This window comes from Engystomops pustulosus, chromosome 11, assembly GCF_040894005.1.
Source record: "Engystomops pustulosus chromosome 11, aEngPut4.maternal, whole genome shotgun sequence".
Classification (NCBI taxonomy): Eukaryota; Metazoa; Chordata; class Amphibia; order Anura; family Leptodactylidae; genus Engystomops; species Engystomops pustulosus.
Window position 1 is genome coordinate 32,592,012 of NC_092421.1, and position 27,904 is coordinate 32,619,915.

The 27,904-nt window shown below is 41.6% G+C and overlaps 1 protein-coding gene across 6 annotated transcripts in view; it reads left to right on the forward strand.

The window, feature by feature from the left end:
• USP54 (ubiquitin specific peptidase 54) overlaps positions 1-27,573 on the forward strand; it is a 71,956-nt gene extending 44,383 nt beyond the window's left edge. The window contains exons 7-23 of one of the 6 annotated variants that reach the window (XM_072131188.1): positions 152-257; positions 354-500; positions 627-776; positions 2,219-2,387; positions 3,128-3,298; positions 6,494-6,625; positions 6,747-7,127; positions 8,386-8,623; positions 9,951-10,090; positions 10,232-10,405; positions 11,847-11,966; positions 13,441-13,630; positions 15,909-17,302; positions 18,697-18,815; positions 20,894-21,034; positions 22,206-22,392; positions 25,740-27,573. In XM_072131188.1, the coding sequence (XP_071987289.1) occupies positions 152-257; positions 354-500; positions 627-776; positions 2,219-2,387; positions 3,128-3,298; positions 6,494-6,625; positions 6,747-7,127; positions 8,386-8,623; positions 9,951-10,090; positions 10,232-10,405; positions 11,847-11,966; positions 13,441-13,630; positions 15,909-17,302; positions 18,697-18,815; positions 20,894-21,034; positions 22,206-22,392; positions 25,740-26,374 (4,594 nt within the window). In that variant the 3' untranslated portion in view covers positions 26,375-27,573. Of the gene's footprint in view, positions 1-151; positions 258-353; positions 501-626; positions 777-2,218; positions 2,388-3,127; positions 3,299-6,493; positions 6,626-6,746; positions 7,128-8,385; positions 8,624-9,950; positions 10,091-10,231; positions 10,406-11,846; positions 11,967-13,440; positions 13,631-15,908; positions 17,303-18,696; positions 18,816-20,893; positions 21,035-22,205; positions 22,393-25,739 lie in introns of those variants that run through there. The other 5 variants (XM_072131189.1, XM_072131190.1, XM_072131192.1 and 2 more) reach the window with 5 other exon arrangements.
• The last annotated feature ends 331 nt before the right edge of the window (positions 27,574-27,904 follow it).

Here is a 27,904-nt window from a genome sequence, read left to right on the forward strand (position 1 = left end):
GCTTTATATTAATGGGCTGTCCTGCAGATAGTTCTTCCTGGACACTGCCTGTGAGAGAAATCCATAACTTATCACATTATAGGATATGGAACATTATAGAGATACATTTGCATAGAATCATTTCTTTATCTCTGTTCTCTTTCACCTGTAGCAACCAGGCAATATGTATGTTGGAAAGAAGAGAAAAACCAACCCCTGATATGTTCGGAGAACTTCTGCAAAAAGCTAGTACAATGGGAGACTTGAGGAACTGTCCTGTGAGTACTCGGCACCAAGATCCGCATCTATTTGTTGTGTTTGACTTCTCTTTTTAGACTTCTCTTTATACTAAAGTAATACAATTGCATTCACAGAGCAATTGTGGTGAGAAAATCCGCATCCGCCGAGTGCTCATGAACGCCCCTCAGATCATTACCATAGGCCTGGTGTGGGACTCGGATCATTCGGATCTTGCCGAGGATGTTATTCACAGCCTAGGCACCTGTCTGAAGCTTGGAGATGTAAGTGTCCTGCTGCTATATGTTGTTCTATTTCCTGAAATTACATTGTCCTCTCATCTCCTGTTAGAATTTTAAGCTGTAGCTAATAATCGTGTGATGTCTGCTTAGAGAATGTTTTCTTCCCAGTTATTTTATAGGGTTACAGATGACCGGGCGAAACACTCCGAGCTCTATTTGGTTGGAATGATCTGTTACTATGGCAAACATTATTCCACCTTCTTCTTTCAAACCAAGATACGCAAGTGGATGTATTTTGATGATGCTCATGTAAAAGAGGTAAGGATCTGACTGAAAACAAACCAACATGTAAAATCCTCGTACAAGATGATTCCTCCGGAGGAAAACTAAACTTCGTTGGATGTAAACTTCACACTTTGTATATTCTGTCATCTCACTTTGTGACTTTTTTTTTCAGCAAATCTTTTTTATTTTTTTATTTTTATACATCGATCTCTCATAAAAAAAAGACCCACAGGTGGTATAATCTATATTGTGTGTGTCTGTCACTAGTATTAGGGGTTGTTCCAACATTTAAAGGGGTTGGCCACTTTCCATTAAATCTCTTCCATGAGACATATCTCTGCACATATATGTACCTGTACATTTAGCATTTCCTTGCTCTCCCCATGCTGGCCTATGCATATATGCACAGCTTCTCTCTCACCGCTCCAGTCAGTCCTCATGTCTTTTCACTGTCCATCCTCACTGACAGAGACAAGAAGAGGGGGGGGGGGGAGGATGAGTCATAACTCTGCTGCTACAACTCCTCCTATTCAGCAGAGCTAAGCCATGTAAACAAAGAATAACAGAGTCTGCAGACAGCAAAAAAGTAAGTAATTGATGGAAGTAGAAGTAATTGATAGAGACACAAATCGGCATGCATCAGTCTGCTCTATCCAATAGAATGGGAGTGAGGGAATTTGCCAAGCACAGCATTAGGATCTGGCACCCTGATTCACTGCTTATGAGCATTCTGGCGATAACCCAGCGCTATGCATGCCAATTTCCAACATGTCCTTACAATTGAATAGAGTGGCAGGTCACATGCTCGTCTTGCTGAGCAACCCATTGGTGAGAATTTGACCCCTGCTCTCTGGAGCACTGAGGTCCCATTCTCCTCTTCAGTGTGGTTCCTAGGGTTTTTACTTTTATCGATAAGTTTGTAATTGCCTGTCAAGCTGCTCCACAACCACTTCTGTGAATTGTAAGTCCAAAAATATAGGGGTTTGTGGAGCAGCTGCCTGCAGAGCACTTCAGGTCAGGGTACCACCCACTGGACTCTTGTGAAATGTGTTTGCAAGTCATTTGGAGACTACAACAGTGAGTTTCTTTGCATACTGAATTGAAGGACTTTGTTGTTCTTCTTTCCCTGACTATTGACTGTGAAGGGTGAAACTCCTTGAATTCTTATTTCTATTGAGCCATTGTTTCCCTAATCTGTGAGAATCAAATGGCACATTCCGCTTCCTTATGCGAGAACCACCGTCCTGTAATTGTATGTTTAGATGGAAAATACTTCACATTAGAAATTGTTACAGAACAAAGAACATTTTATTAATTTTTTTTTAACAATTCTTACATTGTGTTTTTTTTAAACTTTTTTAAATGGGTTCTTGTACTTATCTTCTAGCTTATACTAAGTTAAATACTGCTGCATGTAGTGGAAGAAAAGGGTTTGTATCTCTGCCAAGGCAAATCTATTTCCTTTTTTTTTCTAGATTGGTCCAAAATGGAAAGATGTAGTGACAAAATGCATAAAGGGGCACTACCAGCCATTGCTGCTCCTGTATGCTGATCCCAGAGGTACTCCGGTATCTGTCCCCGATGTCTTGTCTCAGATGGATATTCGGCAGTATAGCAGGACGTGCTATGATAGCGAAGACTCTGGTAATTGTTTCACACTTGTTCATTTCATGTCGCCTATTCCTAATATCATAAAACCAAACTCTTGTTTGTATCAAAATTCTTGTGATTATACCGTTAATTGCCAGATTGGTTGAAAGGTGTAAGGATGTTCCTATGCAGTGAAAGAAAGTTGGTTCAAGGGATAATATACTGAGATAAGCGTTTTTGGGTTTCCTCTTATTGCTGCCCTCCTTTTAAAAATTCAAAACTTATTCATAACTTTAAAATTTTTATGTGTAACAAATTGTACTTCCTAGTGATAGTATTTTATATTCCATGCCATGTACTGGGAAAAAATGTAAAACTTGGTGAAGTTAAACACTTGCTTTCTCCCCAAGTAAAGAATGTAAAGAGTTGATGTTGTCGGAGGTGGTGAAAGGTTCTCCATAGCCTCTGATAACGCATGCACACATTAAGCTGGGCATGCACGTGTACAAGGAGGAATAGCAGCTGACTGGTTAACATTACTGAACGTCCATGTAAAGTGATTGCACAGTCATCAATGCATTCCCATTTGCATCTGTTTGCCCCTTTATCTTGAGTAAGAAAGATGGCAGTATCCTATACATGGCGCAATAGGTGTTCTGTAAAGCTTTGAGTATAATGTAAATGCAGGATTGTATTGTTGAGTTATTGCCCTCAATTTATTTTCAGTCTTTGTTGCTTTCTTATCTATGAGCTGCATGACTTGTCACGGCTGTGACTTATGTGTTGTATCTTAGGCAGGGAGCCCTCTATCTCCAGTGACACCAGGACCGACTCCTCCACTGACAGCTATCACTACAAACATTCCCATCATGAATCTGTGGTGAGCCACTTCTCCTCTGACTCCCAAGGCACCGTCATCTACAACCTGGAGAACGATGCCGGGTCACAGAGCAGTAGAGATACAGGTACCAGAACGCGCGTGTTCATGCATTTATAATTATATCTAATATTATAATATAATCTGCAAATTACAAATAATAATAGTGGATATGTGTCATTCAGGTTATTAATTCTGCAATCTTTAAATACGCAAGGACTAATTAAGGAGTATGTTTGTTATCCTTGGTTCAATAAAACCACACAAATGGCTGCAGAGTGTTAAACAGCTTGTACATGTAAAAGTCACAACACAACAGCTACATGTGAACCACAGTGTAAAATAAAACCTAGCGCTGCTTGTCCTATCACTCTGACTTCTTCTTTCCCTCCATGTTTGAGTCATTAGATGTGTTTACATTTGTTCTTTAAAGGGTTTGTCTAGAAATGAAGTTGATGGTCTGACTACACCTGAAAAGATAAATGTTGAGTGTACTGTCAGTCCTGTACGCTTATGATGGAGGCGGCAATTGTAGCAGGCTAGGGATGAGTATTCTCCTCTGGATATTCACATTTAATTTGATTCATCTGACATATCCAAACATTTCTTTAATTGCATGTTATTAAACTTAATTGTGTGAAGTTGATGTCCCGTAAATGTAGCCATGTGGTCCCTTAGAAACTAGATAGCTGTTCTTGGATATGACCAGCCCCAAACTCTGGCAGTAGTGGCTACACATGAGCTATTAAGGCGCCCTGAATGCAGGGTTTATTACCACAGGACGGCTGTGGTTGTGCAGTCCTGGGTATTTCATATGCAAAAACCTATGTTTCTTGTGCAATAACTTTAGCAGCGGTGGTTGTATCCAAGGACAATCTTGATTCTAAGGCACTACATGGCTACATTAATGGGAAATTTATCTAAAAAAAATAACATGCAATCGAAAAAATGATTGTATATGGCTGATGAATGAAATGGGAATATGTAGGTGAGAATACTTTTTTAATACGCCATCTGGGGGGAGGAGTGGTTTTCGGCAAAGTTGGTCCACTGGATTAAGAAGTTGCTGTTCTTTCAGCCACAGTAGATTTGCTGAAGATTTACTGATATCCTCACACCCACGCCACTTTCATCAAAACAAAAATAACACTCCATGTAGTGATCACTCTCCCCTGCATATAATACTGATGGAAATTGACAGGTAATGCCAATTTCAGGATCTGCAGCTTGTCCGTGGATCTGATCCAGTTCTATTTAAAACCCAAAAATAATTATTCTATACAATGAATGTTGGTTTAACAGGAAAAAAAATAGGTTCCTTTTGTTAATTTTACACTATGTGTAAAATAGCTTCCCAGAGCAATGGAATAATAGTACAAGATATTTTTCACATAATGTAAGAAATAGAATTTGTCCTCAAGATAACAAGTCCCAATATATCTCTGTATACGGGAAAAAAGTAAAAAATAATGAGCACAAAAACCCTCTGCAACGTTAAACGGGGTACACTAGCTTTGTGTCAACAGTTAAGATTAGAGATGGGTGAATCAATTCTAAGGAAGTGGAATTTGTTTAGAATTTCAGGAAAACTTTGGTTCTGCACAAAACCGAAGTTTACGGAGAACAATTCGCCCAAGGTGTTTTATCGGGCAAAGAACTCTGGGAAGAAAGGAACACCCTCGATTTCATGTGCAGACATGTAAGCCAATCAGCGACCAGCAGGCTTATGTGATGTCACAGCCCTATAAAAATAGACGGCCATTTGCAATCCCGTCATTTCACACTGCATGTGCTGTCTCTAGTGTCTAGCTGCTTGTACTCAGTAGCTGATGGAGTTATTTTTGCTCAAAGTCCAGGGTGTCCGTTTTGGGGGATCTGTATACCCCAAATTTCAATTAATTTTTGGTTGCTAAAGTAGATATAAGAAATTTTCCACCTACCTCCAAACTCTGTCATTTTGCCACTTTCTGGCCTGCTGCTGCGGCCACCTCCATAATTTGTCATTCTGCCACTCTGCGACCTATTCCTGCTGCTGCCAACTGACCGCTGTCTCCCTGGAACACCCTGTGATTTCCATAATGCTGTTTTCACCCTCCATCGCTCTATGACGTTGCCACTATGTTTAGTCTTCCCCTTCATTTAATCTGTCAGAAGGAATGAAAAGCCTCAGGATTGATAGCCAAAAGCAGGAGTGCGTACAGAACACAGAGGACATGCAAATATCCCATTTAATGGTCATCTCTGTTTTGGATCCACTTCTGTTTGTTTTTGGCTTTAGCAATACTGATGGATTATTGACTAATTGAAAGCAGACACTGACGGATGAAAAGAAATGCCTGGTTTTTTAAACGTGATTCGCCATAATTCGATTCGGCGAACTTGCCGAATTGAATTTTTGAAAAATTCCCCTTTAGTTAAGATGTAATGTGAATCGACCCCTTGGGACTGGACTGATCAAATTCAAGCAAAATATTTTATTTTTAAAGGAAATCTACCATCAAAATCCATCATGATAAACCAGGGTCACTTACTCATAGATCCAGGCACCGTGACTGTGGTAACCGTACAATGACCCCTAGAATAGGTTTTGCTGAAGGGCCCTAGACCCCATCAAACACTTTCACCAGCTGATCCCTGTGCGAATAGGCCATCAAGTTAATTTCTAGACAACCCCTTTAATTGGAAAACTATTAAAATGAAATGTATGTATTATTAGATTTGTGTTTCTTTTTGCTTTTGGTCACAATATACATTTTGGACCCTTGGTGGCCTTACCCGCTCTACTTTTTACTCTTGAAAAGCTAATAAATAAAATGACAACATTGTACGCAACATAATTTGTGTTTTTAACATATCAAAATTGGTGCAAATCAAATAATCCCCTCGTGTGTCTCTTTTTCGCTGTGTGTGTCTTTCTCTGAATGGCGATTTTCTTTAAATATATATTTTATACAAATGGTCATGAGAGAGAAATAAAGGTGATTGCTGATGTTGTGATCTGAAATGGATGTAAATATTCTTCTTTCCCCTTCAATGTAACCAAATCATTACCATTGCAATTGTATTGCGTGCAAACCAATTCAGAGATGAGCTGTTAATACCCCCATGAGTCTCCCATTTGTGGGAATCTTATGCCTCAGTTACTCTGAAGAAAGCCGACGTGTGGTATCACATGAGGTATTTCGCGGTTTCCATGGTATACATATTTCTGTTGAGGTCATTTTAGGTTGCTGTGCAGGTATCCTGATTTCTAGGGTTTTATGGTGTACTTTCTTGTATACAGGACACCTGACAGATAGTGAGTGTAGTCAGAGACATTTTTCAAGGAAGGGACCCTTAACTGACCGAAAACGAAGTTCCAGTCGGCCTCGGAGAAAAGGAGATGAGTCCCAATCTTCAGGTTATCACAGTGAAGGTCTGACCTGCACTTTTACTAGTGGTCCTGCTTGATATCACTTTTTCCTTTCTTTGAATAAGTTTTTCTTCCTTTACGTTAACACTTGGCTTTCTCTTGAACTGCTTCTTCGTTGCATTAGGTGAGACGCTGAAGGAGAAGCAGGCGCCACGGGCAGGTCTCAAGCTGTCCAGCAGTTCCAGTAGGTTGAGAGACTTTAAAACCACTGTTAGCAATATGATTCACAGTAGACCATCGCAAGCATCACAAACCACGCCGAGCATACATCATGTTGGGAGTGCCGTGGATCACACGGAGATCAAGCCACCCTCCAGCTTAGCAGTAAGACCCCGGGACTGGGAAATGGAAAATGGCAGCAACGAGATGAAATCTGGCTTAACCAACAGATATCGGCCCACTTGGCGCCCAACACGTGAGCCATTAAATGTTGATAGTATTTTCAGGAACGAAAAGAGGAAAAACACAGGATACAGTCCGCTCAGTCCCTTCTCTGAAGACTCTGGTAAGGGGGTGTCCTTTTAAATATGTCTATTTAAATCTACTATTCTTCTCCTTGTAAGGGTAAACCCCCTTTTGAAGGGTTTTTTTTTAAAGAATTTATATAAAAATAAATATATATCCTTTGGATACACCGATGGCTCTCCAGTTCTAATGGTCCAAATATACCAAAAGTAATCCATATCCACACTGTACAAGGGATATCCAAGTCCATTCCTGGCCTTAGGCATTTCTCACTAGTTAACTTTTACTGTCCAATTGTCATGGGAAGGGATGCAACACCTTTTAGAATTTTATGGATTGTGTTCCTTAGAAGGAATAACCCAAGGATTTCGGCATCTATGCTCTGGTGGCCGCTATTGGGGTTTGCTTTTTTTCGCGTTTGTACATCCACATGGCTTTTGCATCCATCTGTAGCCTCAGTTGTCATGTGCCATAATTGTCAACACTGCCGCTAAATTAATAGTATGCAAATATCGTAAAAAAACCACTTTGAGTAGACAACCCAATTTTGAACAGAATTTTATTCTTTTTAAAGGGTAACCATCATTTCGTATCATTTTTAATATTTGCGTGTGTGGGGCATGTTGCGTTCTGCTTTTAGTTTGTAAAACAATCAAGCTACTCCCTCCCATAGAGATCCATATTCCAGTCTGTATATCTATAGAGGCTGCATTAGCTCACAAATTCTCTCCCTGTGCTTGGTTAAGCATACTATAGCCAGGTAGAGAGCAGGAAGGGTTAACACTCACAGCTGTGTAACAAACAGAAGTGAGACAGATCCCTCTTCAATCCTGTAGACAGATTTGCCCTAGCAACTTAGAAGTAACATTGTAACTAAGGGGCACATTGCAGACTTTTTTTTTTTTAAAGCTAATAAGAATTTGTTTTTAATGAATTATATTAGAAAAATATTCACAAGACTCTCCCATTAAATGACTGTTAATCTTTAAAGGGGTTACCTACTCATAGTGGGGGGCAGCTTCCATTGAAGGAGGGGGAGGGTGCAGAACTTACACTGAAAAATGGGTTGGGGGGGGGGGGTTTATTCTGGAGAGTTTTCACTCTACTACCATATTTGTTGTAAGTGGTGTTTATGGCATGATGTCCCGCTCTCGAGTCACCACATTAATTTGTCACGTACACATGGACAGTGGTCTTCATAGTAGAGAATGGACTTGTATCAAGACTTCATGTGGGTTTAGTGAGACATTGAAAGGGATCTCTAATGAAGAATCCATTTTGTTTTCCCCTTTTAAAAGCAAAGGAACTCTCTGTCATTGATCGGAGGGAAACCACCAACCCAGATACGAAGGAGAAGCATCCGTGTGTCAAATATAGGAGCTGGGGTGTTGGACGTGGTACTCCTCCTCACCTTGTGGATCAGCAGCAGCCTCGTCTTATTCAGAGGATGGAGTCTGGCTATGAGAGTAGTGAAAGGAACAGCAATAGTCCCATCAGCATGGACTTGCCTTTATCTGAGAATTGCAGTGCTTTCCGGTAGATACTTTATATCATTATTACTAATAAGCAATCTGTTAAAACAAACACATGTAATATGAACTAGATGGCTCCGCAAAGGGGACCTTATCTGCATACAATCCTTCTGGTTTCAATCCATGTACATGTCAGAATAAGCTACAAGTTCTGTGTCTTTTAGTATTGACCTAATCTTAACTAGTGTCACATGTATGGAGCAGGCCTCATCTCTTACTGTTATTTCTTTTTTTAGCAACCTGCCCCCTGGCTTTTGCTTCTGTGCCTGCTCCTCTAATTTGCAGTCTTTCTGCAGCTGTGTGCACTGTAATCCCACACAAGCTTGTCTGTATTTTAAAGCTTAAAGGGAAACTGTCACCAGCAATGTGATTTCAAACTGGTGACTGGTTCCTATAGCCTATGCTGTGCTGGTTTTAAAAATGCCTTTGTCAGGAGTAAATTCAGTGCTTAATAATAGTTTAATTCACATTACGTGGCTCCCTACCAGCAGTGTATGGCGAGTCCCAGAGGAAGAGGAGTGGCAGCTGCATCCTGTGTGTGCCTGGACAGTCTCCTCTCCTCCACATTCATCCAGTTCCTTCTCCCCTCCCCACTTCCTGTCATGTGGATTGAGCAGGCAGGGGAGGGAGGGGGATGGTGTGGAGGATGGGAAGAATTCATGACTCGGGCTGCACCCCACCACCCGGGACTCACCACATGCTACTACCAGGGAGCCAGGCAATGTAAATCGAAACTATAATAAACTACTCAAATGATTAAGAATGCTGATTGGTATTTTTAATATCAGCATAGCCTAGGTTATTGGAACCTGTTACCGGCTTAAAATCAGATCCTTGGTATATATGAAGTTATAAAGGAATAGAGCAGGCGATAATAGAAAACGTTAACTTAATGAAGTATATTACAAACCGTGTGTCTCTTGTTTGCTCTTTCTCCTGTAATGAGCAGTGTATTTGTATGCCGAGTGTACAGAGCTGCTACTACATTATGTGCAGATTTGTCTAAAATTGACTTTAATTGTTAAAAAAAGTTTTAAAGTCTAAAAACGGATGCCAACTTATGCGATGGATACAACATAAACGACGTATCAATAAAACTGTAGACGTATGAAGAAAAATGCATCTGCTTTGGTCAATTTTTAGACGTATACGTCGCAGCATATGTCTTATAGATCCAAAACACTAGATGTGAACCTGGCCGAATGTGTACCTATTATTTTTATGGCGTGTTTTTTTTTTTTTTTTGGTCCAGATTTAAAAATTAGACCATCTTTTCGGTAGACAATCTGACAAAGCACCTAATGCAGAATTTTTTTTTCTTTACTTTTAAGGGAATATCACTCAAGGAAAAGTCCTGGTACAGCTCCAGCTCCTACCTGGCGAAACATCCCAAAGTCTCAGAGCAGCAGTGCACTAGATATGGCCGATTCCGCCTCAAGTGTCTGGGTTAAGGTCCATCCCTCTCATGTTGGTAAGATATCCTTCAGTCTTTCATTCCTAAAGAGACACAAACGGGCATCACTTTCTGGTTGTTTTTGCCTATTTTCTTCAGTTGCATAAGCCCCCTCTTCTAATCCTGTGGTTATTCAGCATGTATCTGTGTTGTGTGTAGCAGCAGAGAGCCCAGGTTCCATGAAAAGTGAATTGGATGAACTTCAAGAGGAAGTTGCAAGGAGAGCGAGAGAGCAGGAGATTCGCTGGAAGCGCGAAAAAGAGATTGAGGCTGCCATGGGATTCAACCCACGACCTCGGCGGTTTTTGGATTTGGACGAATTACAAAACCAGGGTATGTTTTTTTCCCCCCTCAATTAACGTTAGCACCTGGATCTTTGCTGGATCTTTTAAAGCAGATCAACCGGTTAAAAAAACAAAAACTGCTCATCCCCGCTCCTCTTCATCTTGATCCTGGCGCTGTCCTTTGCTAAGCTTGACACCCCGGGATCACCTAGAAAGCAGACTTGTAATTAGCAGGAGGGAGCGCAAGGACAAGATGTCTGGCACTCCGGGCTACTATTTATGCATGTCCTTACATCTCCCTCTCCCATGCTGGGAGTCACGTGAGAGGCTGAATCCCCAGGAAGGCGGTGTGGGTGTGCATAATTAGCAGCCCGGAACGACGGACAACTTGCTTCCTTGCCTCTTTGCTTCTAGGTGATTCCGGTGTGTCAAGACTAGCAAAGGACAGCGCCAGGATCAGGGGTGAGTATCTTTAGCAGTTTTTTTTTTTTTTAACTGGTTGATTTCCTTTTAAGTTCAAGTAAGAAAACTATTGACAGTACAATAAAGAGTAAGTCTGAATAGTGAACTTTAAGAAAAGCAGCTTCTCTCTGTCTTTTACAGCTTCTTTTTCCTGTAGTGAGCAGTGTATCTGAGGTCCCTATACTTCAGACATATGAGAATAAAGATTGAATCTATCCATACCTTGAGTCAATAGACACATTGGTTTCCTTCCTCTCTCAGCTGTCAGTGGATTAAAAGCAGATTTACACAAACTGCGTTATACCCGTTAATATATTCATTTGTGCAATTTTGTTGAATTTTTTAGCTCCACTATATTTCTCAAGTTGAGCAGATTGATGAATCAAGTAATGGGAAAGAATTGTGTAGAAACCCTTGTGTTTGGCAGTTCTGTATATCCACAGGAAGATTGGACCTCCTGTTCGACTTCTAAGCCCAGAATTGGCAGTAATGTAATTCATGAATGACAAGTAATACACATTTGTTGCCTGCAAACCGATAGATCAGTCTGTTCATCTTATCCTGCTCTATAAGACACTACATTTATCGTGGCAGGTTATCTTTGAACCTTTTCTAGAATTGTTATAAATATGTCGGGACTGAGTTGAAATAAGTACAAATCTCTGTGGAAACCCTTCCATACTGAAAGGTGGTACACGACGGCACGTTTGCCATGTGACCCAGGTGACGGCAGCCTTTTCAGACCATGGCAGGGGATGTCCTGGGATTTCTATGCCGCATTCACGAGAGCCATGTGTTTTGTTTAGTAGATGTTACACCACAATACTGAGTGTCAGCACGACTTGGCAGCCGTCGTAATCTATTGTGACTGGCACAAGCTCCTCTGAAAACATTGGTGTAGTTGCTATGCGGTAGCCAGGGTGGCTTTTAGAAGCTCCTTGGTGGCCATAGAAACTGTGAAGGGGCTGATGGATGGTGTAGATTTTGATGCGTATTAAGAAATGGCTGATAATGTGTGGCTATTACAGGACGGAGTGACAGCTTTGAGCGATCCATACAGGAGGCAGACTCTGTCTTTGAGCAATCGCTGAGGCTGGAGCAGAAAGGAGATTACACTACAGCTTTGGCCCTGTGTAATGAAGCTATTTGTAAGTAACTCATAACCAGTGCTTTACTCTATTGTGTAACGTGGCATGCGTAACATTGTGTGGCTCAGCTATTGGCTGTGGAAGGTGACCTTTGTCTCTCTATTTCTACAGAATCTTGCAAATTGCCTTTTAACTCAAATTGAAAAAAAAAATACTTCATTGCTTTATTTCAGCTTTTGTTGCTTTGGCCACATTTTTACAAAAGAGGCTTTGCAGTGTGGAAACAGCGCTCTTGGCTCCAATACATTTTTTATGTGTGACCTGTATAAGAAAAAACCTGTCATCTAAGTTTAGTGTGGATCAGAATAGACTCCGCAGGCCATGCATTGTTCAGATTTCTGGCCACATTCCTCAGGATATTGAGCTCATAGTGACATTATGTCCTATACGTTAGGATCCTATACTCTAAATATGTAGATATGTTATTCCCAGCACTTTCCTTTTATCGGTGGGTATTGGAATAATATGTGGCCCTACCGTTCTGTTAGTAACTTATTTCAAGGATGAAACATTCACAATTCCAAGAGCTGCCTTTAGGGAAAGGGGAGAAAACCTTCATACACACCCCAGTAAGTTATCTGTCAGGCTGAACCAGCTATTGTCTTGCAGTTATGGGCAGCACTTATGACTGGCCATGACTTTATTTTCGTAGTGTCCGAAGGGACAAATAAAGCCGCGTTATGTATCGCAAAGCAAAAGCAGCTAGGGTGTTACACTGAAACACTTTCTATCAGGATAGAGGACCATGTGTTTTGCATGTAACCTATGGAAAACCTGTGGTTACAATGAAATGCTTGCAATCGAGAAACACATAAGCGATCGGGCCTAGCTCCAACCCAAGTGCAGGAAGAGGCCTGACCGTGCCACTCGTCTGGGCTGATTAAAGGTAAGTTGTTGTTTGTCCCCCCCCCAATGTATTTTCCTATGGGCACTGTAGACTGTAAAGGTGCTCCCAAACTCAAGATGGTTAAGTAGGATGGTGGGTGGTGCTCATACTAATATACTAATGAAGAGGCAGGACACAAAACTAAGGAGAGGGCTCTAACTGTTGTTGGGTAGGGGACTTCAGAGGATTGAAATGAAACATTCGGGAGAAGGCACAAAACTGCATTAAGGTAAGTATTTGTATTTTATGTTTTTGGCAGTTTTCCAGACAAACCCTTTTAAATCTACCATAAAATTTTGCAATGGAGCAGACCGTTCTCGTGGAGGTATGTGCTGAAGTCACGGAGGAGCCTGTTCCTGCTGCCAGTCTTTCCATGCCAGTTGTGTTGGCTCAGTTAACATGCTCAGGGCGCATTGCTTACATACTGTATGTGTGCATTGTTGATAACTTTTAGGATGCATTATGATTTATTTTTTTCCCCTCCTGTATTGCATGATTCCATGTTATGCTCTTTTTTGCATCCTATTTTTCATTATTTTGGTTTGTGTGCGTGCATTTGTTTCTGCTATGTTTTCTTTTGCATTTTAGCTAAATTCAGACTTGCCATGCATGATGCCAGATCTAGCACACACTGCAGAGCCCTAGCAGATAAGAAGTTGCAAATGTGTTTACGAAAGGCACGGACTCTTCAGGACCGCATGCTGCTGCCGACAATTCCTCAACCGCTGCCACCAGCTTACCCCTCTCCACAGGGGGGAGCTATAAACCAATCTACAAGGTAGCTGCCATGAAACTTCCTTAACTAGGAATGAACTAGACAATTGTTGCTCTTAACATGACTTAGAAATCATTCAAAGGAATACTATACATAAAATATAAACTGAATGTATATGGATAACGATGGGTCTTCTTTTAGCACCACCATGTTTGGACTGTCTATTGACAACGCATTTTTTGCATATTTTTCTACAATGTAGCCTGTCTTTTTCTTATTTTGGCCTTTAGGCGGTTTTCACTAAAATCTGCAACCAGACTTGCCTATAACTCTGAAGAATTATCCCCCTAAAAATGGTTAAATAATATATGAATTTGTGAGAGTGCCATATAATTTGTTAAAATAAAGAACTGTATAAAAAAACCTTTTTAAGGTAACATTCGCTTAGTAAATAATCTTAAATTTTTTTGTAATGCAGCACTCTTAAGGAGGGCCTTTCACCACCTCGCACACATGAAGATAAACATTTCATTCTATAGGAGCTGCCACACAGATTCAGGGGAACTTTGAATTTTCTTTGTAGCCCCTAAAGTTACTGAGATATCAGCCCAGATATCTGACCATTATAATACTCTACTGTCAGAGATGAGGTGCTGGGAGGGGGGTGGGAGCGGGAGTGTTACGGTAATAATAAGATAAGCAGAACACATGCCCCCTCCTCCTGCTCCAGCTCATCCTCTCTGAGGATTACAATGGTCAGATATCTGGACTGATATCTCAGCAACTGTTGGGGTAAAAATCAAAGTGCTCTGTAGAATGGTATGTCCATCACCACAAGCACTAGGAAGTGAAAGGTCCTCTTTAAGTCCTGTCCTATTGTGCTGTATTACTCTATTACATCTGTGTACTTCTTGCTTATATATGCAAAGGCACATTAAAGCATTTTCCTTGTGCTTTAAAGGAGTTTTGCCAAGTTTGCAAATAATCAACTTTCTGAAGTAGAGGGAATCACAAGCTGAACGTTAATGGTCCGACTGCTGAATGCTGTGCTCCTTGATTTTTGATACTCCCATACTATTGAATGGAGCAGCAGGACACATGACATGGGCCCCTGGAGGTCGGTCCCTCACTGAATTGTTTTTTTGCCCCTATCCTGTGGATGGGTGATAACTTGGTACAACCCATTTAAAGGAAATCTACCATTTACTTGTATGAATTATGAACCAAACCTACGTTAAGAATGCTGTAGCTACACTAATTCAGAAACATATCTTATTTAATTCTCCAACTGAGTGGTTTTACTGAACAGAACAATTATGATAATGTGGCTCTGTCGCTCTTGTGGCTGGCTCAGCCCCTCTCCTCTTACCCCAATTATGCACTGCTTCAGAGAACGCTGTATCCACTGTGTTGTCCCTGACAGGCAGAAGTGATTAATCACTGCACCACCCCCAGCTGCTGTGTATGAGTGATCCAGCTGAGGTTGATTAATCCTGCCTGGACAGTTCAGGAAGCCCCGTGTGTGTGTGGAATTAATGTGTTAGCCAGTGTGCACCCAGCTTTCCCAAGGTCCTGATTTTTATAATTATTTTTTGAGCAAATATGGGATTAAAGCGATGCCCCCACTGATAGATTTCCCAGGTCAATATTAAATTATTAAAACTACTTTAACGTGAAGTAGGGAACAGATGTATTTTTAAAGGATCAAAATTTACATTAGCCAAGAAAAGTTGTCTACATTTTTTTCCCCTCAAATTCAATGATAAAACATCGTAGTGATCATTATACATCCAGTGTATTTTATGTTGTTCTAGATATATAGTCTTCCTTTGAGTGGAAACGTCTTGGTTGGACAGAAAAGCACATTACTAAAAGCACTTTAGCCACAAGTAATGGAAATAAATGAATGTATAGTGAGAGTTTTTCTGCTACAAGAGACCTGAAGCCTTCCAAGCTAATACATTGGAGAAGTTCATTGTTGTTCTTCTGCATTAATTCCATTGCGGCTTAGTCACGTTATGTTACTTGCATTTGTTGATTTGTAAGAGCTTTTACTGACCTTACATTTGTGACGTTCTATCATGTCCTTTTTTTTTTAATTTTTTTTTATTAACTTGAAGTCTGAAATATGGAAAATATATATTTTGCAGACATTTTTGCAAAACATTTAAATGAAAAAATGAAACATCACGCTGATCTAAATGTCATTAATTTGTGACGTTTCCAAGGTTCGTTTGTAGCGTCGGCAGATGTCTATAAAATATATTTTTTCGTTATTGGCTTTGATTCCCTTCAATTAATTTTCAAGTAATGTGGCAAATGATATCTCGCCTCCTTGCAGTGACCAGGCTATCTCGGACAAAGTTTCAGTGAACCATCAGGTAACGGCAGAGACGACCACAAAGGAGGACTTCACATCCACTCCATTACCACACCCATTTGCTTCTAGCCATGAGTTGCTTCCATCGTCTGCTGAGTCTTCCAGCTTGTCAGCTCCTGAACATTGCCCATGTAGCAAAGCGTTTTCTAACTACCGTGCTCCTTCAGGTCCTAATTCCCCAGAGAGTGCCTCAACTTGTACACAGAGCACGGTTGATAAAATTATAAGAGCGGACAATTGTAGCCCAGACCTACAATTTAAAAACCCAAAAAGTGATCAAGCTACCAATGGAAGCCCTACGAACGGTAAGACGATCGAGGAACATGAAGCTAAAGATGGTCCTCTACCTCTGCGGAAGATGAAACTCAACGGCATCAAATCTGGTTCTTTACCATCGTTGTTATTTCCATGGGCACGCAGAGCACAGGCTCCGTCTCCAGACAGAAACAACCAGCCCACACATTGCAACAAATCTGTCAGTACAGAAATTCATACAAGTGAAGATCGGGTCGGTTCTTGCTTTGTCCCACCAGTTTCTCCAACAGTTGCAAATAATTTCAGTGTTCATACAGCTAATGTCTCCACCAAAACCAACAGCCAGGACAACATATTAGATAAACAGAGCGATTTCAATACCTTTGAAACTAGCAAGGTTGAGGCACCGAAGAGCAAAGGGTTGGTACGTTCTCTCGCAGAACAGTTCCAAAGGCTACAAGGGGGCTCGCCAAAAAGAAGCAGCTTTGGTGTTAATTTTACTGGAATAGACAGCTCTGAACAGAAGTCTTCATCTGGGTTGCAAACGCAGGATTCATTGAACCTTTTGGATACAGAATGTGGTCCACAGCCTCTAGTTGTGCACGAGAATAAATCTGTCAGCACGGATCAAGCGAGTACTTCTCCAGATTCGGAGGATGGCTCGTGTAACATAACGGAATCCAGTATACACCATCAGCACAGCCATCGTGCACTGCCACATAAGGAAGCAGGAGACATGGCCGACAGTGGCAAGCTTTACTACAAAGCTGAGAAAAAGGTCAAATTTGGAAGCGCAGTGCATCTGCCAGCCTCTGTGCCTACCAACCAATGGGTTGATAGTGTCAGCAGATATTACAATGCCCAAGTGGATGATAGTGATGCAGAACACCATGCTCGCCCAAGTTTCTCCTCCAGTCGAAAGTCTGTAAGGTATGGATTGTCAAAGAGCTCGATTGATCTCCGGCAGGAGTGGAAGCAGGATTGTGAGCGTGACGTCTCGGAGTTGAATACCTTGTATAACGCCAGCCTTCAGGCTTGTCCAGGCAACAGGACTATGCAGTGGAGATCTGAGCACTCCAGACAGACGTTTGGAAAACCATGTAAGTGTAATCTGTGAAATGCTGAATATTCTGTGTACAGCAAGGGAACCTCTCTAATTTTTTCGGTGCAAAGGTGGCTTATTTCATTAAAGGAAATCTACCATCAAAATCATGCATGGTAAAACAGGGACACTTGCTCCCTAGATCCAGGCACCATGACTGTGATAATCTACTTATTTGTTAAACATTCTCCTTTCTAAAATCAACTTCTAAAATTATTCTTATCAGTCTGGAGAGCATTACCAGAGCCCCTTTGTGTTGTAGCTTCACTTTCCCTTCTCACTATGTGCTAAAACTTCCTCTACTGAAGTGCTATTACTTCAGACAGAAGGAGGAGGAAGTGCAGCAGTGATGGGCTCTGGGTGCTGTAGTTTCACAGGCTTTTACACTGTCCCCCCTGACAATGTAAAAGCCTGTGAAACTACAGCACCCAGAGCCCATCCCTGCTGCAGATTCCCAGGCTGTTACTTTGTCTTTCTCGCCATTTGCTCCCTCAGTATTCCTGCTCCCAATTACCTACTGAAATTGAGATGCTGTATAGCCTTGATGGCGAACATTTTGGAGATAAGGTGCCCAAGCTACAACCAAATTCTACTTGTATGTCGCAAAGTGCCAACATGACAATTTAAGCAGTAACTTATTGATCCCTGCTGTATCACAGGTTTTAATCATATTGGTGTCCTGAGTTCACCAAAACAATAGAAAGATGATGGAGAAATTTGGATTGTAGCTTTCCTCCATGGTCCCCCGAAGAGTAAGGATCAGGGGACCCAGAGCAAGAGCTCAAATGACAATCCATCTTTATCCAGCCCTTCCCGCTCCTCCTGTAGTTCTGGTAGCCAAGGATGTTGCTTTAAAATGTATTGTATTGGCTGTATTGGACCACAGGAGGAAGCCTCGAGTCCTAAATGGCAAAATCTGTGTTGGGGTGAAGGTCTGGGTGCCCACAGAAAGGGCCACCTCTGGCACCCGTGCTGTAGAGTTTCAGCACACAGTGGGGGGGGGGGGGTTGCGCCTGCATAGTGTAACAGCCTGTGAATCTGCAGCATAGATGGCTTCTATTGCATTCCCATTCTTCAGGCTCATTAGTATGATTTTAGAAGTTTATTTTATTCTTGATGGCCTCTTTCTTTCTAAATATAAAAAGATTATGCCTGGATCTATGAGCAAGTGTCTCTGGTTTATCACGATGGATTTGTGATGGTAGATTTTCTTTCATAAAGCAAAATTGCCGATTCTATTTTACATTTATTAGGTCAACGAAATGTACACCAGGAAAGCACAGTTTAATATATAACAAGAACAAAATATCAAGTTTCTGTAAATATGCATTGTAGTGACTATTTTGTTTTTTTATTTCTTTTTTTATTTCTTTTTTTTTCCTGGCCCAAAAGTTTTGGACAACACATCTACAAGAAAAATGCATAATGCTGCTGGTAGAGGTCTGTCCAGAACGCCAACAGCCGAGATAGAACGCAGTCTCTGTGGAACCACGCGTTCACCTGTGTCTAAGGTATGCTCAGAGCCGCCTGATATATTTTAATGGAAGTATTCACTAGTATCAAAATATACTGATCTTATATCGGTGGGAACCACCTCTACCCGTCGACTCGTTAAAGCAGTCGTGTCCTTCGGTCACGTGGCCTAGGTGCCGATCAGTCCTATCCAATTATAATGTTTTGATGTTGTTGTTGAGCAGTGAAGTCTGAATGCTGCAGTCAATTTACACAGCTGATTGTAAAGGTGTCGACTCTTTTGTGCAAACCATGTTATTAAAGTGATTTATTGATAGAGAAAAGAAATCCTACATAGATTTGTGATACTGGGGTTCCTTCAGCTGCTGCAGAAATACTATGGGCAGTCTCAAAGTAAGTATTGTATGAAGTGCAGTGATGTCGCAGCAGGTCTTGCTGGCAGTTTTCCACATCCTCCCTAATTTCTTTTACACACTATTTCTTCTCTATATGAATGAATATAGAGAACGCATTTGCCTCTTTACTGCACCAAGCTTTTATTCTTGCATTAACCCTTAATCCATGATAGACGGGATTTACTAGGTAATTGAGTTTATATATAAAAATATAAAATATGATCTAATCCCCAAAATGAGTTGTGATTATGTTTTGCTTAGCATAAATTGGGGAAACTCCTAAAACAAAATTATGGAGATTGCCTATGGTTGTATTTTAATGGCCTGTTCACAAGGCCATGATTGTGCGATCAATGTGGCCGATCCCATTGAGATGAAATGTTCCCAAAACTGGTTACAGCTCCTCGCCACTACGAAGAGCATAGTCATCTACACGACATCCCAGGGCCCAACAGAAGATCATGGTGAATGCCAGCGGTGACACCCCCTACCCCCAAAGTGATCAGAAACTAGTTTACCTCCTTAGCATAGGCCATGATGAAAACATAACCTTTCTTGATCCAAAAAAAAAAGTCTCATGCTTTTCCTCTTAGTTGTGTGTTATGAAATTCTCAAAAATATTGTAGAAAACCCCTTTAAAGGAAACCTGCCACTTGTAGTGGCAGGTTTAGATGGAAATACCGAGCACCAGGGTGCTTATTTTTGTTAGTGTTTTAAACCGCTGTATTGCGGTTTAAAACACTTTTTAAACTGTATAGCCGGCGCAGGCAGGTACGCGCTCGGCGCTTACCGTGCGCGCGGCTACATAGGAAGTGAAGGAGAGCCGCTCGCATGGTAAGCGCCGAGCGTGTACTTCCCTGCGCCGGCCATAAAGTTTAAAAAGTGTTTTAAACCGCAATACAGCGGTTTAAAACACTAACAAAAATAAGCTCCGGCATCAGCTCACCCTGACCTGGTGCTCGGTATTTCCATCTAAACCTGCCACTTCAAGTGGTATGTTTCCTTTAACAGGGCTTGTACAATGTTTCAAGGCACCATGCAAAGGCTTAGTATCTAATGTGCGGAGCATTGATCTCTGTAGTGCAATGGGGGTGTTGGCTTTAGGGACGTTATTTTCCTCTCACTGGTGTCCCAGTCATTTTGGACATTTTCCTGAAAGATTGGGAGAAGTTAAAGGGTTTGGGCACTTTTCTTCATGTTTTTGTAATGTGTGTGGGGGGCAGGATATTAGGCTGTTTTACCAATATACATCTATTAACAGTTCTGCTCCTCTTCCAGTCTTTTACGTCATCAGCCAGACATTCCTGATCATAAATTGGCCACATGTGATCTCTGACTGTCCATGAGCAATCAGCCTGCCAGGACCTTAGTTTTATATTGAATACCATCATAATGTCGTGGCAGGGCAATTGTTCATGTACAGATAGAGATCACATGACCCTCCATCTGTGGCCATTTTCTGGTCAGGAATCTCTGGCTGATAAAGTAAAAGACAGGAGGCTTCTCTTTACATATTAAGAAAATGATGCAGAACATCCTAATTGATGTGTATATAATATTTTGCACCCCCCCAAACTTACAAACCCCTTACAAAATACTTGATGTAAAGTGGCCAACCCCTTTAACCTTGGTATATGAGTGTCAGGTGTAATGCACAATGCTCACAATACGATATAGAGCATATTGTGAGCATTCCAGGCAAATTGTATGTGCACCTGCAGGTCGCTCACGGCAGGGACCAGATCAGGAAGTCTGAGGAAGACGAGCTGTACAGCGCAGAGAATTTCCGGCGGCTGGCAAGGAGCCTCAGTGGGACTGTCATCTCTAGCAGAGAAGAGACCCTGGTCTCTTCTCACAGTTTTGTAAGTAGCTACAACTTGAATGACATGTTTGACAACATTAAGATAAGTTAACGAACAATAAGATAACGGGTGTAGAATGTGGAACTATGTCAAAATCATGGATGGTTCTTATGGCGTTACTAACTTCTACGCTTATGTGTTCTCTCTCACAATATCTTCATTCCTCTTTGTTGAAGCTGTAAGGAATTTTCTATTGCATCATTGGTTTTTTCCCCAGCACTTTGCAGATTATGGCTGGATTGGATCTCCAGTGCTGAAAGGCAATGTAGCTATCCCTATAGCCACCATTCTGTCCTGTAACATTTCTGGCATATTATGGCGGCACATGAGGATTAGCACGGGGCCATGCAATGACAAAAGCCAATAAGACACTGAGCTGCAAGTATGGATTAACTGTATTAAAGGGGTTGCACCAGCTATTAAAGTTTTCCCCTATCCACAGGAGCTAGGGACTCCCACCAAGAATCTGGAGAATAGGGGTCTCCTCACTAATCGATGTTGTGGCAGGACGAGCTAGCGTCTTGTCGCTCTATTCAATTGTATGGTATTGGAAGAAATTGCCGAGAACAGCGCTCTGGTATCTCTTGCACACCCATTCGTTGTTACAGGGAGTGCTGGAGAGCGCTGTGCTTGGCACTTTCCAACTTCCCTATACAATTGAGTGGAAGGACACGTTTCACCTGCTCCTCCATCAATTGGTGTTCTCTGGATGGCTTGGGGTCCGACTCTCATGTTCGGTGGGGGTCCCAGCAATTGGAGCCCAACCAATCGGCATGTTATCCCCTATCCTGTGTATAGGGGATATCTTAAATAGTTGGTACAACCACCCTGACAATCCTAAGGCTTCTGTTAGCAGTTTTGCTGACTTATCAGTGACTGTTACTAATACAATCTACAATCCTATCACATAGATGGAGGCAGGAGGGGCGTTGTATGGTAAGACGGTGGTCAGTAGGCCAAGCGATCTGGAACTGTAAGGTTTTGCTGATGGTCATTATTATTGGTGTGCCAAGCTGTATGGCTGCATTGTGGATGCTCGTGTGTGGATATTACTCGATGTTGTCCCGCACTAGTAAGTGTTCTCTGACAAAATGTTCTCCTGTTTCACGATGACCATCTTGTTTATGGGTGTATTTATTTCTTTATTTTTTCTGTTTCATTTGTTTAAAAGGAGGCATCCAATGAGAGGAAAGCGCTTGTGGACAGCAGTCATCGCTCTCACAGCTCCTCCTCCTACCCTTACACCCACAATCCTTCTGTCTTATCCTATGAACCCCAGCACTACCCAACCCAGATGCAGCACCCATCTCATGAGGTCCTGGCGCCCAGCATGGTGGGTGAGGCACACAGGCCACCAGGTAATGGCACACCACCCTCCTGCATGCTTTATTTAGCTTGTGTATCTTATGGTTTTACTTCATTGGAAGCCACTTGCTTTTTCCCCTTATATCCTTTGTGTGCTGTGTTTAGTTTGCTGCTTCTCATGTATATTGTGCATTCAGTGAGAGGTGTGCTTGGATGCTTCTATACCTAGGACACTGCCTCCTTACGCCTTTGCAGCCATTTTCACTTACATATCTGGAAACCGAGAGGACCTGTAGACACACCATTGTGTTAAGTCATTTATGAAGTGACGGTAGTTTTCTTTATAGTGAGCTGGGAAAAAAATGGATGCGAACCTGAAGATATTATAGTCAAGGTGAACGTACACAGTTAGATTTATTTACAGCCATCTTTACAGCACACTAAGCAAATAATTGATATTGTTTGTGTAATGAAAAGTTATACAATTCTCCAATATACTTTTTGTATCAATTCCTCACGGTATTCTAGATCTCTGCTTGCTGTCATTCTATAGAAAGCTTGGTTGTGTACTTCCTGTGGAAAAAGACTGATCCGTGGTCATGTGATGTCACACAGCTGAACTGAACTGTGTGACATCACATGACCAGGGACCGGTCTTTATCCACAGGAAGTATAGAAGCTTCCTATAGAATGACAGCAAGCAGTGATCTAGAAAACCTTGAGGAATTGCTACAGAAAGTATACTAGGAAACTGCATAACTTTTCAAATCACAAACAATATAAAATATTTTCTGAAAATGGCCAACCCCTTTAATACATAAAAAAATGCTTTAAAAATATGACATTTTCTGGTCACCACTTTAAACATATATTTTGAGGGTTTTTTTTTAAATGTTTCTTATTATTATGTATAACTAATAGAAAGTGCCATATCCTGCAATATTTTACACTCCCCCCCCCCCCCCCCCCCTTTATTATTAGACTTGCATTTGCTAATGCTGTAGGGGTTATCTATACAGCAGTCACAACAATATATGACAGTAAAAGATGACACTGCTGCAGAAAATATTATATCCTCCACTACTGATAATGGACGATGTCACAGCGTATCTGCACCTCTTCATACATCTCCATGAGTCCGATTCAGACCATTGCTGCATATGACCACAAGACACTTGTAGAGCTACTCACTAATAGAGACGAGAGGGCAGCTCCCATAATCGTGGAAAATAGAAACAGAAAATACAAGAAAAAAAATTACAATCCAGTATTCGGATTAGAAAAAAAGTGCTGGGTTCATCTTCTTTTGATTAATATTATTAATCAGCGAAGTTTGAACTTGGTGTAATCTTCACAGGCTTTATTTGTAGATTTTCCAATGTTTTTTACACTAAGGTGGTACAATTGTGTTGTGCAATTACTACAGCTAAGGCCAAATTATGCAGGAACTTGTGTTATGATTTTCCACTCTATTCCATATATTGAGGGAAACGTAGGGTGACCAGAAGGCTATAAGAAGTTATAGAAGAGAGTAATGGAAATGGAAGTATAAAGATAATGATACATGATTTTGTTAATTAAAATACTGAAAGTTGTGCACATACATATCATCCCCTGCACAATACCCCTAAATAAAATATTGGTGTCCAATAACCTTTAGAAGGCACCTTATTAGAAAAATTACCTACAGATGTTGTCTTTTTACCGTATATACTCAAGTATAAGCAGAGTTTGGTTTTTCAGCACATTTTTTTTGTGCTGAAAAACTAGGCTTATACTCGAGTATATATGGTAAGTATAACTACAGATGTTTTGTGAAGGCCTCAGAGGTTTGTTAGAGAACAATGGTGTACAAACAACTTCATGAAAACCAAATTATTTTCTTTACACTTCACAAATACTAAATACTTTGTGTTACAGTAAAGTTTGTGGCTGTAACGTTTAAAGGGCATCTACCATCACATTTAGGGGTGTTAGACTGTCACCAAATGCATGCTCATTACCTGAGGGTTTAATTGGGAATCCTCCTGGCACTTTCCGGGACGTCTGCTACCCCAAAATATCCACTTTATAACTTTATCGAAATGAGCCGGAGGTGACCACAACTCTGTGAGCCGAGCGCCTCCTCGCTCCGTCGGAAGTTAATTTATTCACACACCCTCATTGTTCTAACCTCACGCATGAACGTGAGCAGCCTTGTGCAGTCGGCCGTGGAAGGACCTCGGAGGTACCTCTGGAGGTAAGCTCACACACATGTGCAAGGTCAGCAGACAAACGGGTGGGGAACATCAACGAGGGGACGTAAATAAATTGTCCTCTGACGGAGCTAGGAGGCTCTTGGCTTCGGCTCATTTCCATAAAGTGGATATTTTGGGGTAGCAGACGTGCCAGGAGGACTCCCAATTAAAAAGAAAAATGTCCGGTCCGCTCACCTAATCACCTGTGTGGGCCTCCAGGTGCATGCTATCACGTCCTCAACTCCACGACCAAAATTGCAAAATGAAATAAGAAGCGGCACTCAAGATTTCCACACTACAGCTATCTTGTCATTATAGGGTACAACATACATAAGACACAAAATATGGATTGACTCGTTTCAACGCTTATAGCGGCGTAATCATAATTTTGGGATTGTGATTGACGCTATAAGCGTCGAAACGCGTCAATCCATATTTTGTGTCTTATGTATGTTGTACCCTATGATGAAAAGACAGCTGTAGTGTGGAAATTTTGAGTGCCGCTTCTTACATAATTTTGCGACTCCCAATTAACCCCTGAAGTAACGTGCATGCGTTTGGTGACAGTCTAGCACCCTTTGATGTGGTGGTAGATGTCCTTTAAAACGGAGGTAAAGTTTAAGTAAAATGAATATTTCTGCAAGCAGAAACCTTACTAGTGAATGGTGACCCACCCTGGTAGTCCTAATTATTGAAGGGCAATAAAGCGGCCCTTGTTCCCCTGTACCTGACTATTTGGCAGGATTACAAGGAATCTGACTCCCTGCGAAAGCAAAAGTAGTAGTGGTGTACTAGATGGGCTACACGAGGAGCAGTTGCTCTCCTCCTAACTTCCCTGTAAGCCAACGTTTTAGAGTAATGTATTATAGGATGCTGCTGCTAATGGGAGATTCCTTACTGTATGACGTGGGCATATGCCAGTGATAAGTTATGGGAGATACTATAACTGCTTGTCATTGGTCACATCCAAAATTTTACTTAAATTGAATCTATTGGCTCAGCTGGTTTTTTAAAATTTATTTATTATTATTTTTATTTTTTTTCCCCTTTAAACACTTAACTAATTCCCTATTATATGCGAATAATTGATTGTATTTTTACTGAGTCAACTGTTCAAAATTCAATTTCTCACGGTTTGTTTGTTCTTTCCCTTTTAACTTAAGGAGAGCCGACTGTCCAAAAGCTTTTGGTTGTGCCTGACAGGAGTGAAAGTGTCCGTGTTACCGAACACTCAAATATGGCAGTGAGCTATGCAACTCTCCCCAGGGCACCCAAGATCAGTTCCAATATCTACTCCACACAAAGGTCTTCACCCGTGTCTTGGCAAAACCCCGGAGTTGTGGAACATAACATTCCTATCTACCACCAGTGGTCAGGTCACACAGTGCAGGCAAACGGACCTGACCAAAACGTGGTGAATCCTGTTTTATTGGGCTCACCGGGCAGAAGGCTACAAAATGGTCTGTTTCAGCCAGAAGGAGGTTATAGGGGCCATGAGACCTATCAGATGAATCGGAAACCATCACCAGAGTATTGCACCTTGAGTATGCCACGTAGCTCTTCCATGGGTAGAGATGTGTTGGTGCCAGGTTTTGCTCCACAGCCTAGAATCCAGGGTCCTAGGAGAGTAGACATGCCACCGGAGGAAGACTGGAGGCAGAACAGTTATTCCCCTCAAATAAGCGGATGGAGGCAGCATCCAGCGTATTCCCCACATCGGACCTTTTCGTCTGCCTCCGACACGTACGGTACAGGCAGCTGGAGGGCTACTTCTGCCTTTTCCAGAAACGGGAGGTAAACGTTGTATAGCTGTCCAGGACGCCTACATACAGAAGCCGCCAGATTTGCTTCTTACACCCTCGATCCAAGCCTTGTAAAGGCAAAGGTTATTTGTTTGTAGTGTGATCGCCAGTCTTGTCTTAACACCTTTAAAGCCTGTGGAAAGTCCCTTTGTGCTAGATGTTTGGTCAAGATTTGGAATTGTTATTTACTATTTTAGATTTGCCCAACCGGTGCAGGAGGGCTTTGCAATGACAAAGTAACATCGGAGCTAGCAGACGTCCATACTCTACGAGCTCACCGCTCCTTCAGGTGTGTGAATTGCTGACAAATCATTCTTCCACTTAGCAGACCACGAGAACAATGGCTGAATTCCTACCTTGTCAGTATGGTGCTCGACTAGCAATAATCTGCTTACAAAGAGAGCGTTCACGTGTACAGGGTGTTATCGACTACTCAGTCAAGGAGTACAAACTAAGTATTTTGGATACCATTGCCTTTGCTCTTTCAGACCCTGCTTCAGTTAGCAATAGTTATGTTGCAGTGGTGATACTTAGAGTAACCTAACCGTTTTTTCGTTATGTGTTGGTTTCCTTTGGGTGTCTACGCGACCAAAGGATCATATCCGTTTAAGTTACCCATGCACTGAAGTTCTACAGGGTGTATAGTATATAGTTGGTCCTTCCGCAAATTGTACCTTAAAAGCTCTTGCTGCCAGATTAGGACCCGTGAACCACTGGCCGAGAGAAACCTTATCCAGAAGACCCTTTGTTGGCCTTCCAGTGGCACTCGACAATAAACCAGCGTGCAGTCAAGGGACTGGAAGTATTAGTAGAAAAGCAAACCCAGCATTACCATGCAGATAGTTAAGCACAAACCTTGACTACTGTAAGGGAGGTGGGAGAGTAGGGGGGGCAATGCCACGGTTGTCGATGTATGCCCTGCCTACCCCTTTTTCCTTCTCTCCAGTAATTGTAGCAAGTTCCTAGCAGATGACTGTTATCACTGCATGCTTCAACCCACTGATGTTAACAGCTAGAGGAGAAATTAAATATTTTAGTGTCAAAACATTTTGCTTTTGTAAGTATTTTTCAAATAAATATATAAAATAGTTCTATTAAACCAAATCTCTTCCCTTGTTTTTATTTTATTGCTTAATATAACTTGAAAAATGATGTTCATTTTTATCTGAAAAGTATTAAAAGAACATTTAAAGAATAGGTTGTGACTGTCTGCGTTTGTATGGATGGACCAGAACCTTCTATAGCAGTGGTGGCGGACCTTAGGCACGGGTGCCAGAGGCGGCACTCAGAGCCCTTTCTGTGGGCACCCAGGCCATCGCCCCAGCAGATCAGACAGGACTCAAAGAATCTTCCTGCAGTTGCAAGCCACTTAAAAGATGCTGCTTTCAGTCATATTTTGATAATTCTCTGCTTAGAACTGTAGGAAGAGGGAGAATGTGTAGACAGGGCTGAATTATCTTTGGAGGATTCTCTGTGTACATAGGGACCATGGAGAGAAGCTAAAGTGATGCAAATTTTCCATCTTT